A 14,910-nucleotide genomic window follows, 5' to 3' on the forward strand; every position below is an offset into this window, starting at 1 on the left:
AGCACAGGAGTCAACCTGGTCTAGTTTAGGCACATGAATGCAGATGGTAGAAACACAGATATTAAGCTATCCAGGCCTGATCTTTGACCATTGCTGAGATACAGTCAGTGCAGCTTAGGAGAGGGAATGCACAGGTTACCCTTTGTACACCACTGTTCCTGGGCTGTCTAGATGCCATGCCACTTCTCAATGTAATTTTATGTAGTCTTAAGCTAATTTATGATGATTCCCAAAAGCCCCAAAGAGTTATTTCTTTGCTGGAGTAAAGGCACAACCAGAACATGTCATTTTTTTCTTAATCGCACCCCTGGCACAGTCTGACTGAATGCCACTTGAAGCTCCCCCTCTGCTTGGAGAATCCTTCAGTAGTTGACTAAACTTCATACTTTCTTGTGTATATACAATTACTTGAGTATATAGGAATGTTGGATTTGCCATACCAGATCAGACTACTGGTGCAACAAGCCTAGTATCTTGCACTTAGCGTAGGCCAGTATGTAATGCCTCAGAGACAGACAAAATAAAAAAAATGATGATGCACCTAGCCAATTGTGCAGTGGGGTGAAAGGAGGAAATCCTGATGACTGCAGTTCATGCTCCGAGGTTGAGGACTGGTTGACTGTATCTTATAGGATTATAATATTAAAGAGTCAAAAGCACATCTGTACCCTTTCTGGTGAAGTGTTTGCTTTGCGAGAGACAGAGCTTGAACAATGCTTGGCTGGGCTCTGGTTACCCAGAAGGGACTATGCTGTAACCTTCATTTCTCTATGCTAACCAAGGACTTCCTATGCTGTGTTCCAATTGACTAATAAACCCTACTGTTTGAAAACGTTAGCTGCGGATGCTTTCAGAGGTGCATTGCTCCCTAAGATTGTATGAGTCTCCCTTAGGGGTCTGTCTCAGTGGGACTAGCTGAACGGAACTCATGGTGTGAAACAGGAGTGCGGAAGGCCCAAAGGTTTAGTCCAAGGTGGTGAAGCCGCGTGGCTTAAGCTGGAGGAAGAGTGAAATCCCTAGGAGGGTCAGGCATGCTGAAGGGGTCCTCCTTGAAACTCTTCCAAAGCTGGGGCATAGCACTGAATTTGTGGCTCCGTGACAAGTACTCCTCCATTTTACTTAATAAGCACATAGTTCTTTAAGCAAAATTATCCATACGTTCTAGTGTCTGGATGAGTAAAACAAATCCACCACAAACTGACAACTGGGGTACAAATAATGTGTACTTTAAAATGGTAATTTGCAACTTTCAGTTCACAGTATATTGTATATTACTGAATCAGGCCCCAATCTGATATTAAATCCAAGTGTATGCACGGGGTTCAGCCCTGCTACAGTATTATACTTGATTTTGGTTCCTGAAGTTATTTAAAATAAGCATAATATCTAAAAATAGTCCAAATGAAGTGCTCGTGTTAATAAACAACCAAAAGGAAAATCAATGAACAGAATAATGCATGAAGTGTAATAGGAAGATCAACCTCTTTTCCTAGTCCATTAAACATATCAGTTTCATTAAACCCCTGATAAATGTAAACAACTAATACATAAGCATAAATGAACAGAAATACAGGTTTTGGGATGTATTCTATTCTTGATAAGGAGGAGAAATGGAAGAGCACTTAGAGAATATGCTCTTTATTGTGCACTTGATAATCTGTGGAAAATTAAGGTACCACATATTTTAATTATATTTAAATATTAATGGAAAATAGATTTAGAGCCAGCTATTTGAGAAGTACATGGAACTGCTGTTGACAGGCTCACGCTGTTCACATCACATTAAATTTAGTTGTCCTAAATATTAATCAGTGCCTTTCCTTCCAAAATACAAGTTTGTAAGAAAAAGAAATTCAATCATATTTCAACTGGCATAGAGTAATGAATCTTACTGATGTATTTTTTTTATATTGCAAGAGGTATGTTTTAAAATACCTGACCTCAGAATACTGCAGAACTAAAGGATCAATGAGAGTGGCGTATTGTATTGTATATCTGCTTTCAGAACACCACAATATTGTATGAAACGATCCACTGTTGAAGAACTTAAAAATGTGAACTAAAATTCTCTCCCACCAACAGAGAATTGAAGAATTTTATTGTTGCTCCAATAAAAGATATTACCTCACCACCTTGTCTCTGCAGAAAAGACTACTTTGGCTGGCTGATCTGTATTTCATAGCTGTTATAAGGACTCAGTATGTGGGAGTTAATTGTATTAGTTATCTTAAATAGCAACCTGATTAGTTTTGCACTTCAAAGTTATTAACCACCTTAGTGTACACAATTCACTGGAGAATGAATGAATTTAATCCTTCTGTTCAGAAACAAAGGGAACAAGAATAATCCCTTGTTTTATAACTTTTAAATAGATAACTTCTTAAACTCTTAATTATGAAAATGGTATTTTAGAGAGGCACTTTAATTACGGATGGCTGGAAGTTTCCTTTACAAACCCCTATTTTAAGGGATTTTAATTAGGATTTAAGAATTAACTCTGGTTAACTACATGCCATAAAAGGCTCCATCAAAAAGCTTCTTTTTTATTCTTTTAAAGCTTGGACAAGATCAGTCTGACCTAAAGAGACCAGGTCAAAAAATTATCCCCAGTTATTTGAAAGGCTGAACTTGTTACTTGCAGCTACAGTTTAAAACCTTTTTCTTCTAAACTATAATTTAGAAGGCCATTAATTTACATGGTATTTGGTATTTTACCAAATAAGCCCCCTCCAGAAAAAAAACAAACAAAAAAACAAAAACAAAAAATCAAGCTTGAGAGTGACCAAAATGTTTAAAAAATTCTACATGATATATACATGCTTGTACTGACCCTGTCAAATGTAGCAATAATTTATTGTTTTTAAACGTTTTTTAATTTCAACAAAATACACTATTGTGCAAGGTCAATAATACTTCCAAAAACCTGAGTATGTGTTTAATATGATCCATGTTTAAAAGTCTCACCTGTTGGTAAAATAGCAGAGGAGAGAGAAAAAGGAGGTGGAATTACATTCCACACTTTAAATGAGTAGTGCACAAATTTAATAAAGCAGAACTTTTCCCATTACTTGCTAGTATATTAAACAGAAGTTGATTGACAATACATTACAATTAAATATATGTAACCCTTCTGCCAGGTTGAGACTGCAGCAACAAGGGCCAGGCTCAATATCTAGGGGTGCCTCTTAACAATACAAAACAGGACCAGTTTGAGCCCCCTCCTAGTAATCTGGGAAAACTTCATACCACCTCTGGGCACCTCTGAGAGGCAATACTTCCCCACTCACAAGCACTGAGTCTCTGTATAACAAAAGAGAACTCTTATGAAAAGGGAAAGAGAACTCAGCATTAATTTGGAAAAATACCACAATCACATTCAAAAGCATACAACCATAAGCAAACCAGACCCTACAGTGCATTGGGTAGCGTCCTTTGCCTCAGTTTCCCACCTTGCAGGAACACATTTGTATTGTGTTGTGACTTTTCCCTGTAACATTTCGCTCCCCTCTCCCGCACCCCACTCACAGTTAGCAAATACCCAGAGTTCTGAGGTGCATTCATGTGAGTTCACCTCCCACCGCTGGGGAAGGGGGTGGAGTTTGAGCAATGCCTCTGTTGCCACTGCTCCTGCAATGCCACGTTCTGAGGTTCCATCACTTAACCCAGCACTTAGCCATTTTAGCGGGGAGCCTCACAGCCAGTGCAATCTCTGTGGTATCTTCTACTGTCCTCACACAAAGTCTAAGGCTTAGCCCCTAAATCTGCTCTGCAGTGATCTCAGCTCTAGGAATCACCAACCAGAAAACAAGGACTCTCAATTGAGTCTAATCAGCTCTGCCATAAAACGCTGGAGAGAAACAGATCAAATGGTGTCTAGGACTATTTAGGCAGAGTCCACACCACCAGGTAGGAACACCTATCCCCACCTACTCTTCTCTGGGAGTTGGCATCCCCTATCCCATGCTTGCCAAGTGAGGTTCAGTTTAGAGTGTCCAACTCAATCAGGGCATGCTAAGCACAGTTCTGCTGTCCTTTACTCATACAATAAGGATAACAGCATTTCATTTCCCCTTCATGCAAATACTAGAGTGATTTGTAACCCAAAAATCAGCCAAAATCAATCATTTTAGCAAAGCAGCTCCATCTGCTGTGCACCTAGGCAAAGTAGGTATGTCTATGCAAACACTGTCTGCTCCTGAAGTCTTTTCTCCCAGCTCATCACTAGATGTCAGAGGAGAGCTCATCCCGACCCTGCTCACATACAGCACAGAAGCAGTTTAGTCCTCTACATTGCAATGGGTCAAGCTGCACAGGTGTTTTGACAAGGAAGAAAGAACATAATGCGACTTTCACATCCTACGTTGAGTTTGCAGATCTGACATTTAGAAAAAGCATGTTTTGCTCAAAGACTGAGAAACTGTGATGTAGAAATCAAGGGACAAACAAACAAGGAGCTCTACGCTGCCATTCTTAGAGCTGCTTTTCAGAGCTGAACTGTACTTCACTACAACAGGTGTGCAATATTAATTGCCCAGGCTCACAGTGATTAGAACACCACACAGATTTGGTTAGAAGGAAGGCCATACCTTTAGTAGCTATGATGTAACAGAACAAGGAGCGGAACTGCCAGGCAGCTCTTTCCCACACAAGCTAACCTGGAAGGATAAATCTAGAGCAGCTCAAACAAACAAATGGCTGTAAAGCCAGAGCAATCTTTCAGAAGAGACTACCACTCAACCCCTCCTGCTAAATCCACCCAGGCATCAGGACCAAGCAAGCCCCAGATTCCCCTTTTTTGTAATAGGGCTGAGGTGAGAGGTACTTCTTTCGGAGGCCTCCCCTGCTTGCCATATAACAAACAACAATGGTCCAATCAGAAGCCAACCAGGCCAACATTTGGGACTGTATTAGCCACCTCAGTTAATCTGCACGGGGCACCTGCTAAACAATTGCAAAGCTCCCAAGGTCTCTGAAGAAGGAGAAAACACTCACATAGCTGACTACTGATCTGTGAAGTGAACAACATTCTTCCTAGCCTCTTAAAAGGGCACTGGCCAAACCCCATAGCAAAATGGGAAATCCAGCGGTAGAAACAGGAAAATAAGAAAACAACCCGAGAGCGAGGGCCGGTGAGGAAAGAAAACTGGCACGAATGGTGGCAGATCCTAGGAGGAGCACTATGAACTGGACTTCCCAATTGTGGTGGTGCCATTACAAGAAGTGGAAGGTTGACCAGGGAAAAGTATAAAAACATTGCTCGGGCATGTACAAATGAAATCAGGAGGGCCAAATCGCACCTGGAGCAGCAGCTAGCGAGAGCTGTCAAGAGTAACAAGAAGGGTTTCTTCAGGTATGTTGGCAACAAGAAGAAAGCCAAGGAAAGTGTGGGCCCCTTAATGAATGAGGGAGGCAACCTAGTGACAGAGGATGTGGAAAAAGCTAAATGTACTCAATGCTTTTTTTGCCTGTCTTCACGAACAAAGTCAGCTCCCAGACTGCTGCGCTGGGCATCACAACATGGGGAATAGATGGCCAGCCCTCTGTGGAGAAAGAGGTGGTTAGGGACTATTTAGAAAAGCTGGACGCGCACAAGTCCATGGGGCCGGACGAGTTGCATCCGAGAGTGCTAAAGGAATTGGCGGCTGTGATTGCAGAGCCATTGGCCATTATCTTTAAAAACTCGTGGCGAATGGGGGAAGTCCCGGATGACTGGAAAAAGGCTAATGTAGTGCCAATCTTTAAAAAAGGGAAGAAGGAGGATCCTGGGAACTACAGGCCAGTCAGCCTCACCTCAGTCCCCGGAAAAATCATGCAGCAGGTCCTCAAAGAATCAATCCTGAAGCACTTACATGAGAGGAAAGTGATCAGGAACAGTCAGCATGGATTCACCAAGGGAAGGTCATGCCTGACTAGTCTGATCGCCTTCTATGATGAGATTACTGGTTCTGTGGATGAAGGGAAAGCAGTGGATGTATTGTTTCTTGACTTTAGCAAAGCTTTTGACATGGTCTCCCACAGTATTCTTGTCAGCAAGTTAAAGAAGTATGGGCTGGATGAATGCACTATAAGGTGGGTAGAAAGTTGGCTAGATTGTCGGGCTCAACGGGTAGTGATCAATGGCTCCATGTCTAGTTGGCAGCCGGTGTCAAGTGGAGTGCCCCAGGGATCGGTCCTGGGGCCAGTTTTGTTCAATATCTTCATAAATGATCTGGAGGATGGTGTGGATTACACTCTCAGCAAATTTGTGGATGATACTAAACTGGGAGGAGTGGTAGATACGCTGGAGGGCAGGGATAGGATACAGAGGGACCTACACAAATTGGAGGATTGGGCCAAAAGAAATCTGATGAGGTTCAATAAGGATAAGTGCAGGGTCCTGCACTTAGGACGGAAGAACCCAATGCACCGCTACAGACTAGGGACCGAATGGCTAGGCAGCAGTTCTGTGAAAAAGGACCTAGGGGTGACAGTGGACGAGAAGCTGGATATGAGTCAGCAGTGTGCCCTTGTTGCCAAGAAGGCCAATGGCATTTGGGATGTATAAGTAGGGGCATAGCGAGCGGATCGAGGGACGTGATCATCCCCCTCTATTCGACATTGGTGAGGCCTCATCTGCAGTACTGTGTCCAGTTTTGGGCCCCACATTACAAGAAGGATGTGGATAAATTGGAGAGAGTCCAGCGAAGGGCAACAAAAATGATTAGGGGTCTGGAACACATGACTTATGAGGAGAGGCTGAGGGAACTGGGATCGTTTAGTCTGCAGAAAAGAATGAGGGGGGATTTGATAGCTGCTTTCAACTACCTGAGAGGTGGTTCCAGAGAGGATGGTTCTAGACTATTCTCAGTGGTAGAAGAGGACAGGACAAGGAGTAATGGTCTCAAGTTGCAGTGGGGGAGGTTTAGGTTGGATATTAGGAAAATCTTTTTCACTAGGAGGGTGGTGAAACACTGGAATGTGTTACCTAGGGAGGTGGTAGAATCTCCTTCCTTAGAAGTTTTTAAGGTCAGGCTTGACAAAGCCCTGGCTGGGATGATTTAATTGGGGATTGGTCCTGCTTTGAGCAGGGGGTTGGACTAGATGACCTCCTGAGGTCCCTTCCAATCCTGATATTCTATGATTCATTAAGCCAAAGAGCTGTCCATGCAGCCCATGAATGGACCAATCAGGCTGCAGTGGTGGGAGTTGGGTACTGCACTTCTCTCTGCTCTGTCAGTTATCATTATTTGTTAAGTACTTTATAGTTGAATAAAGCATCACTCAGTAGGAAATACACTCCAACTCTATCACCACTATTTCTGCCATCCTTCTGTTCCTTCTCTGTCTTTGTATTCCCTCTGCATTTCCATCCCTGCAGCAAATCTCAATCCTCACCCAACCTTCATGGGCTTCACTCCCACACCATGGCCTATTCCATCACACAAAATAATCATCAATAAAAGAGTTAATGCTAACGTTAAAATAGCACAATATTAATGGGGGCATCTCTGACTCATTATTTTAGACTGTTTGCAGATTCAGCAGAGCAACATGGCATCTTTTTTTTACTGGACTTGCATTTGGAAGCTTTTCTTTACAGCCAGGAGAGCTACAAACATCTTTTTAAAATGAAAGCTTGGATTCTGCATAATCTGAACAAGTCATGCAAGTCTCAAAAATGTATCAGGGCAGGTTGGATCCGGCTTGAGGCCGGGTGTTTGACACCTGTGCTCCAATAGAGAAAAGTAAACACTACAAATAGAATAGTTCCCTGGGGTTTTAATAGACACATTTTATTACTCACATTTGTAAGATAGCATATTTATCCAGAAATAAAGAACTTACCAGAAATATTCTTTCGAGTTGGTCTTGAATGTCTTTCATTCCAGGAAAAGCAGCAACTCCTTGAATCATTTCTACAAAGATACAACCCACTCCCCTATTAAAAAAAAAAGTATACAATATTAGATTTTCTTGAGATTAAATAATTAATACATTAAACACTTGTCTCTATCACCAGCATTACGTCACCACACTCTACTGTACAAGGATGGCAGGATGACAACTGGAATGGATGAATGTGTTGAAAACCAATCCATACCTTTAAATAGTCTCTTTTTCAAACATTTTTTCAAGAAACAGTTTCTGCTTAGTTGTCACACTGATGATGTATAAAAAGGATCCATTCACCTAGGGTCATAACCTTGGACCATCTTAAGTAAGGCTCCACAGCAGCTTTGAAAAAGATGTGGCTTGGTTGCAGGAGGAAGAGGGGCAGCAGCAGAGAAAATATCTCTTGAGAGACTGAGACAAGCTTCTGTAGTTCCCGAGGGTCTGGCTTTGTCAGTTGGTTCAGCCATTTGTGCATTCCCAGGGGAAGCTACAGACCCTCATCTGCTTCTCTTCCCTCTGCTCCAAGGGGGATTTGCATCTTCTCCAAGATTTGATGTTCAAGAGCTAATAATCTATTTAGGTATCAGTGGGATGCATGATTTGATAAAACATTTTAATTGTGTTTATTTCAATTACATTTTTTTCTAAATGTATTTATTCTTGTCCATGCACACACATTATATATATGCAATATAGATAAACACACTCATTTGTGCACATGCACACGAGAGATCATTTTAACAAAAATCTGTCAATCCAACAGCTTTATGTAGAGTTATACACATTTTACATATCCATTAAGCTTTCTCAAAGGCAACTAGAGGATTTAACCATGTTACTACCATTCCTTTCAAATCCAAGTTGTGTCCTATAGCTATCTTTGGAAGTCCCAACCTTAACCTCTTATTTAACTTTGTTCTCAGAAGTCGAGTGTTTGGAATATAATCATGAAACATTGTTTTTTTCCTTATTTATGATGATGACTATTTATTTAGGCAGCAGCATTTAATTTTACTGTCTGTGTATATTGTGAGATGTGTTGTCTGGAAGAAAGTCTCCTAATAAAAACAGATTGCATGTTTTCAGTTAAGTGAGGGAATGTCTCACTGAACATTTGTAGACGCCACTCGGTAAAGATCACCAGCAGAGACCACATTCTTTACTAAAAGAAAAGGAGTACTTGTGGCACCTTAGAGACTAACCAATTTATTTGAGCATTTTCGTGAGCTACAGCTCACTTCAAAGTGAGCTGTAGCTCACGAAAGCTTATGCTCAAATAAATTGGTTAGTCTCTAAGGTGCCACAAGTACTCCTTTTCTTTTTGCAAATACAGTCTAACACGGCTGTTACTCTGAAACCATTCTTTACTAAGTTCAGAATGGATAGTCCACTACTGAATAATGCAATAATTTTATTTTAAAGGCAACAGGATACGATTCAAATTTATTAAAAAAGAAAGCTTTTATAATACACCATTATTTTCTGATTCTACTTCTCAAAGATTGAATACCTTATGCAAACATTTTCCTTTACCTCTAGAGAATAAAGAAAAACAACAGACAGTTCAGATCCATCCCTAGTTGTATTCAGTCAGTTTGAAAAGAAGGAGATTAAAAAATGATGTTCCATATGCCCTTGTTGGTTACTGAAGGTACTGGATTGATTAAACTGCCACTCATCATTTACTCTGGTTAATGCATCATTAGGCACAGATAGGCACAATATATCTTCGTCAAATACTTATAAACAGTATTTACATCTCAGGCAAGGAGAAATGCAGAATTTTGGACAGGAGGTATTTACTCAAGATAAAAAAACTGAATTTGGTCTGGAGGACAGAGGGAGTAGAGTTCTATTTTTGCAACCAGACAACAGACATTAGATTAAATTAGTTTAAAATTTGAAGAGCATGTACAGGTATCTACAGACAAGCACTTAATGCATATTTGTATTTGAAATACAATAGAAGATTAAGATTTTAGCAAAGAATTTTATATATTGCCTCTCAAAATCTTACTTGCATATTTAATGGAAATTGACTCTGGTATGGACTAAAAATTGGATGAAGATCTGTAAATTCATTATTAATATACTGCAATGTCATAAGTACTACAAGGACTATTTTAGATATTGTTTGACACCATATTTTTTATTATCTGGAATAATTCAACTAATGTGCTTTTTATCCCTTAAAACATGATGCTAAATCAGGAGGTGTTGTTAAACATCACTGGTGAGAAAAATAGAGAGACTTATAGGGCTCAATCTTGTAACATTCTGGCTACAACCTAATAAAGCACTTAAGCTCATGTTTAATTTTAAGCACAAGAGTAGCCCCATTCACCCAGCATATTGCAGGATTGAGCCCTTAGAGGGGACAAAAATATGGGCAGAAAATAACAAAATAAGATTCCTCCTGGGAAAAGGTAAGAAAACACACCTTAGAAAAAATAAACTAAAATACAGATATACAATAGAAGGAAAATACATAGAAAGCCATAATACCAAGTAAGGATCTTGGGGTAATGAAGCTCATGCAAGTCAATAGGAGTTTTCCCATTGACTTCAACAGACTTTAGTTTAGCTCATGACCATAATGAATAGAAAACTGAGTATGAGTACATGATAGCCAAAAAAAATTTTGTAATCAAAAATCAAAACGCATTTGTGTTGTATGAGCACAGACACCAAATCTCTATGCAGCCATTAAGTCTGTGTACATTTTCAGGCATCCCAAAACAAGAACATATCAACAAACGGGGGGGATTTCTTAGCAGAGCAACAAAAATGATTATTACTGGAAAAACTGACTTGTAAGGAAAAGATAAAAGAACTCCATATATTATTCTTGGGTAAAATAATGAATGGGGCGGGGGGAGGGCGAGGCAGAAATAGGATGACTCTGTACAAGTATCTGAAAAGTATGAAAAACAAAGAGGACAAGGAATTGCTTTGGATTTCACTGGTCCCCAGAACTGAATATATACCAAAGAGGGTAGAAGTAATGAGATGCAACTAAGAAACAAAAAGAAAAGGAGTACTTGTGGCACCTTAGAGACTAACCAATTTATTAGAGCATAAGCTTTCGTGAGCTACAGCTCACTTCATCAGATGCATATCGTGGAAACTGCAGCAGACTTTATATATACACAGAGAGGTATTCTCTGTGTATATATAAAGTCTGCTGCAGTTTCCACGATATGCATCTGATGAAGTGAGCTGTAGCTCACGAAAGCTTATGCTCTAATAAATTGGTTAGTCTCTAAGGTGCCACAAGTACTCCTTTTCTTTTTGCGAATACAGACTAACACGGCTGTTACTCTGAAACTAAGAAACAGAAAATTTAGGGTGAGAGTTAAGGAAAACTGCCTAATACTGAGGTCAATTATACTGTGCAATAGCCTCCCAAAGGAATGGAAGGTCCACTACTCAAGTCATAAAACTAGTCTGGATGAAACACTTAAGTATATTTTCCAGGGAACTATCTTATCTTGCATTAAGCGGCAGGTGGACAAGATGAGCTAATAGATCTCTCCCATCTCTAGCTTCTATGATACAAGGTTAATCAGAGCATATTTCATACTTCAAGAAGTAACTTTGCTTCTATTGTCTCTCCCCCTCACTCTATACCCACCCCATTATTTATTTATATATTATTTGTACACATACATACATACCCTATAGTGAGTGACATTTTCAGGTAAAGTGTTTGAGAAAGCGTGTGTGTCACATTGAAGAACTTTGGCAATAGTTCAAGAATTTGATTTAGCATTTCCTACACCCTTTGGAGGTGGTCTGAATTCTAATTTGCAAACTGAGTTGCTGGGCTTTTGGATACTTGATTCAGGAATCTTTGAAATGGAACAAAATGGGATACCTTGCAAAGCAAACATGACAAACTTAAATGACAGCCATTGAATGTTAAAATGTGTGACTTACCCTCTGACAACAATAAGCATGACTAAGCCTATTGATGTACTGATGATACCATGTGTGGCCATCCATCTAATATTGTCCACCCTAATTTCCTAGGGCTATATCCATCACCATACTACACAGAGAACTATAAAGGAAGAGTTCATGTTGTAGCTCAATGGGTTACTCTGAAATTTGAATTTAGATAACAAATGACTATCTAATGAGAAGCTTAAATGGCTACAGAAATTCCATTTTTATGCAGAGCATTTGTAGGCCAAGAGTCGCAGCTCATAAAAAATAACTTGTTTGGTTGCCATTATACAGTATTTTAAGAAATTAATTTTTGTTTTAATTCTGAAGAATTCTGTCCATATAACATTTGATATAATGCACAAATTCAAATTACAATCTATCTGGATGTGAATTTATAAAGCCTTTGCAATATCTCTCTTTTACTTGACACTTTATCTAAAAACTTATTAAGATTATTCATGTCCATTGAAGTTGCTGGGGTGTGTGGTTTTTTGGTTTTTTTTTTTTTACTTCTGAAGAGATCCATATAAGTGACTGCAGAGCTATTTTTGATTAACAAGTTGTTTTCATACTGATTTTTATTGTTTTATTTAAATGCAGATTTTAAAATTTGCGTGGACAACTGGGGAACTTCACTATAACAAACATTGAATAGTCTTTGCTGAATGAACAGCTTTTCTATTGCATTAATTTGCTAACAAGAGACGATATTCAGCATCATGTCACTTCAGAATCGACATTCAGATTTTGAAGACCCAAGAAAGCTACATCTGGCCATGAAGCCTGACTTCAGATTGCAAGATTTGGCTCTCTGGGAGGAGACATATTTTGAAAGCACTAAATGATCACTTTAATACTTCTGATAAAGTTACTTAACAACATTTATAAAAAACACAAGAGGAATAATTCATGTAACTCAGATTTTGTGCCAGTTTTCCAAAAGTGACAGTCCTTTTTTATTATAATACCTGCTTAGTATTTTCTCCATCACCACCAAGAGGCAATATTGGAATACTGAATGCTTTACTAACACCAAAGGTAAACACTACAGAAACTAGAAACAATGGGTTGCACTTCAAAAAAAGTACATGTTCAGGATTAATAGCGAAGTAAGGACAATTAAACAGATTTTGTTTCAGCTACTTTACTAAATTGGAAATTGTATACACCAATTTTTACTCCCAGGAAAGGCCTTGTATCAAGTCAATGTGTGGATGTATAATACATCTCTGAATAAGGTATTGTAAAGGATAAACTGTATGTAACCTTGACTAATAAGCCTGCACCTGCAAGGAATTGTTGCTTTTAACTACCCCTGATTCATGGAATCTGGTTCTCTGACAGAAACCACCATTGACTTTAATGAGTCCAGGATTTCACCCCTGTTGTCTACAGGCATGATCTCCAAGGAGCTGAGAACACTCAACTCCCACTGAGGGGTCTAATACCTTGCAGAATTGTGTCACATGATTGAACCCTAAAAAAACTAAATATCACTGGTTTCAGCAGATGGATGTTTATTAAAGGTGAATGAATAATTTGCAGTAAATAATTTAACAGCTGCCAAACTATGGTATTTAACTTTCAGCCAGGTAGGAGCCAGTGCAGGGCTGCACTGACCCAGATGGAGCTTGGATAGGGACTGTTCTACACACAAAGTTGCACAGTTTTTCCTGAAGTGTGATTGTGCAGGCAGGGACACATTTGTCTTGGAGATGAAATGCATGGCTTCACAGATGGTGTCTGTGACGCTGGGAATGTAGGTGCCAGCTCTTGACAAAGCTTTAGAGCTCAGCCAAGCACTGACAAATTCATTGCTGGAAACCAGTCTGTTTCACCTGTGTGTTAGTATGGTTAAGATGGGTATTTGACTTATAACAATGTGTTTAGACTTTATGAAATGCTTTGTGAGTTTCTACATGAATTAAGCTCACTTATAATATCTGGATCACATACTATAAGGTAATATTTAAGTTTTTGCTTTGTAACTATAAAAAATGTTTGCTCTAAAACTGTGAACCCAGTCAGGAGGGATTGTTTCCTGCCCATCAAGAAGGCCTATCAAAACTAAATGAGCCACTGCAGGACATCACAATACAAAGACTTAGTTAATTACTTCTTACTACCATAAAGAGGCTACCTGCAAAAGGGCTCATCCCATGGGCTTGAAATCTGGAAGAAGGAAATAATAATACCTGACAAAATACCTCTTTTGTTGTCTGGACTCTCACAGGACCAGAGCTATGAAACAGAAACAGAGATCCCCAAGATCAACCTGGGTTAGCCCTAAAAGATATTCAGAGCTGACAGATTACTACAGTTCTCTCACCTTTTGGAACCATAGACTGTAGCTTATTTGTGTATATATGCTTGCCTGCTTTAACCTTGTAATAACTCTTTCTTTTCTTAGTTAATAGATAATAGTTAATAGATCTTTTCTTAGATAATTTACTATAGGATTGGCTTCAAGCATTGTCTTTGGTGAGAGATCTAAGGCACAAAATGACCTGGTGTAAGTGACTGGTCCTTTGGGACTGGGAGTAACCTGAATATTTTGTGATCTCTGGTGTATAGCAACCATCTATCACTCAGTCCAACTTGCCTGGGTGGCACGATAGACTGGAGTGCCAAGGAAACTGACTGTGACTCAGGGGAAAGACTGTTCTAGTGCTTTAGGAGTTCACACTTGTTACTAAGACGGTGAAATCTAATTATAGAACACACAACCAGTGTGGGGTCTTTCCCCTGCTTCTTGACAGTCTGTCCTGAGTCTGGCACTCATAGTCATGAGCCACTCCAGACAGTCTGACAGTGTTTATGGGAGGGCTTTGGGTTCCTCAAGCATGAAATGCTGTTCTGGGAAGGAGGACTGCTGGGAAGACATGGGTCCACCTGACCATAAAGGGGAAGAGCATTTTCATGCATTGACTGGCCAATCTAGTGGGGAGGGCTTTAAATTAGGTTCAAGAGGGCAGGTGTATAACCCACAAGTAAGTATAAAAAAAGGGAACCTTAACAGAGGACTAAAGGTGGGGGCAGAGAAAGATGAAAAATCACAATAGGGTCATGGGAGCAAAAAGGGTAGCA

General features: G+C 39.7%; 1 protein-coding gene across 5 annotated transcripts in view; it reads right to left on the reverse strand.

Annotated features, from left to right (window-relative positions):
* The window catches only part of CDK14 (cyclin dependent kinase 14), a 501,539-nt gene that overhangs the window by 176,622 nt on the left and 310,007 nt on the right, over positions 1-14,910 (reverse strand). For all 5 annotated transcript variants that reach the window (XM_073334004.1, XM_073334008.1, XM_073334007.1 and 2 more), the window contains one exon: positions 7,825-7,918. In XM_073334004.1, coding sequence (XP_073190105.1) covers positions 7,825-7,918 — 94 coding nt within the window. The remainder of the gene's footprint in view (positions 1-7,824; positions 7,919-14,910) is intronic.

This window comes from Lepidochelys kempii, chromosome 2 (genome assembly GCF_965140265.1).
Source record: "Lepidochelys kempii isolate rLepKem1 chromosome 2, rLepKem1.hap2, whole genome shotgun sequence".
Lineage (NCBI taxonomy): Eukaryota > Metazoa > Chordata > Testudines > Cheloniidae > Lepidochelys > Lepidochelys kempii.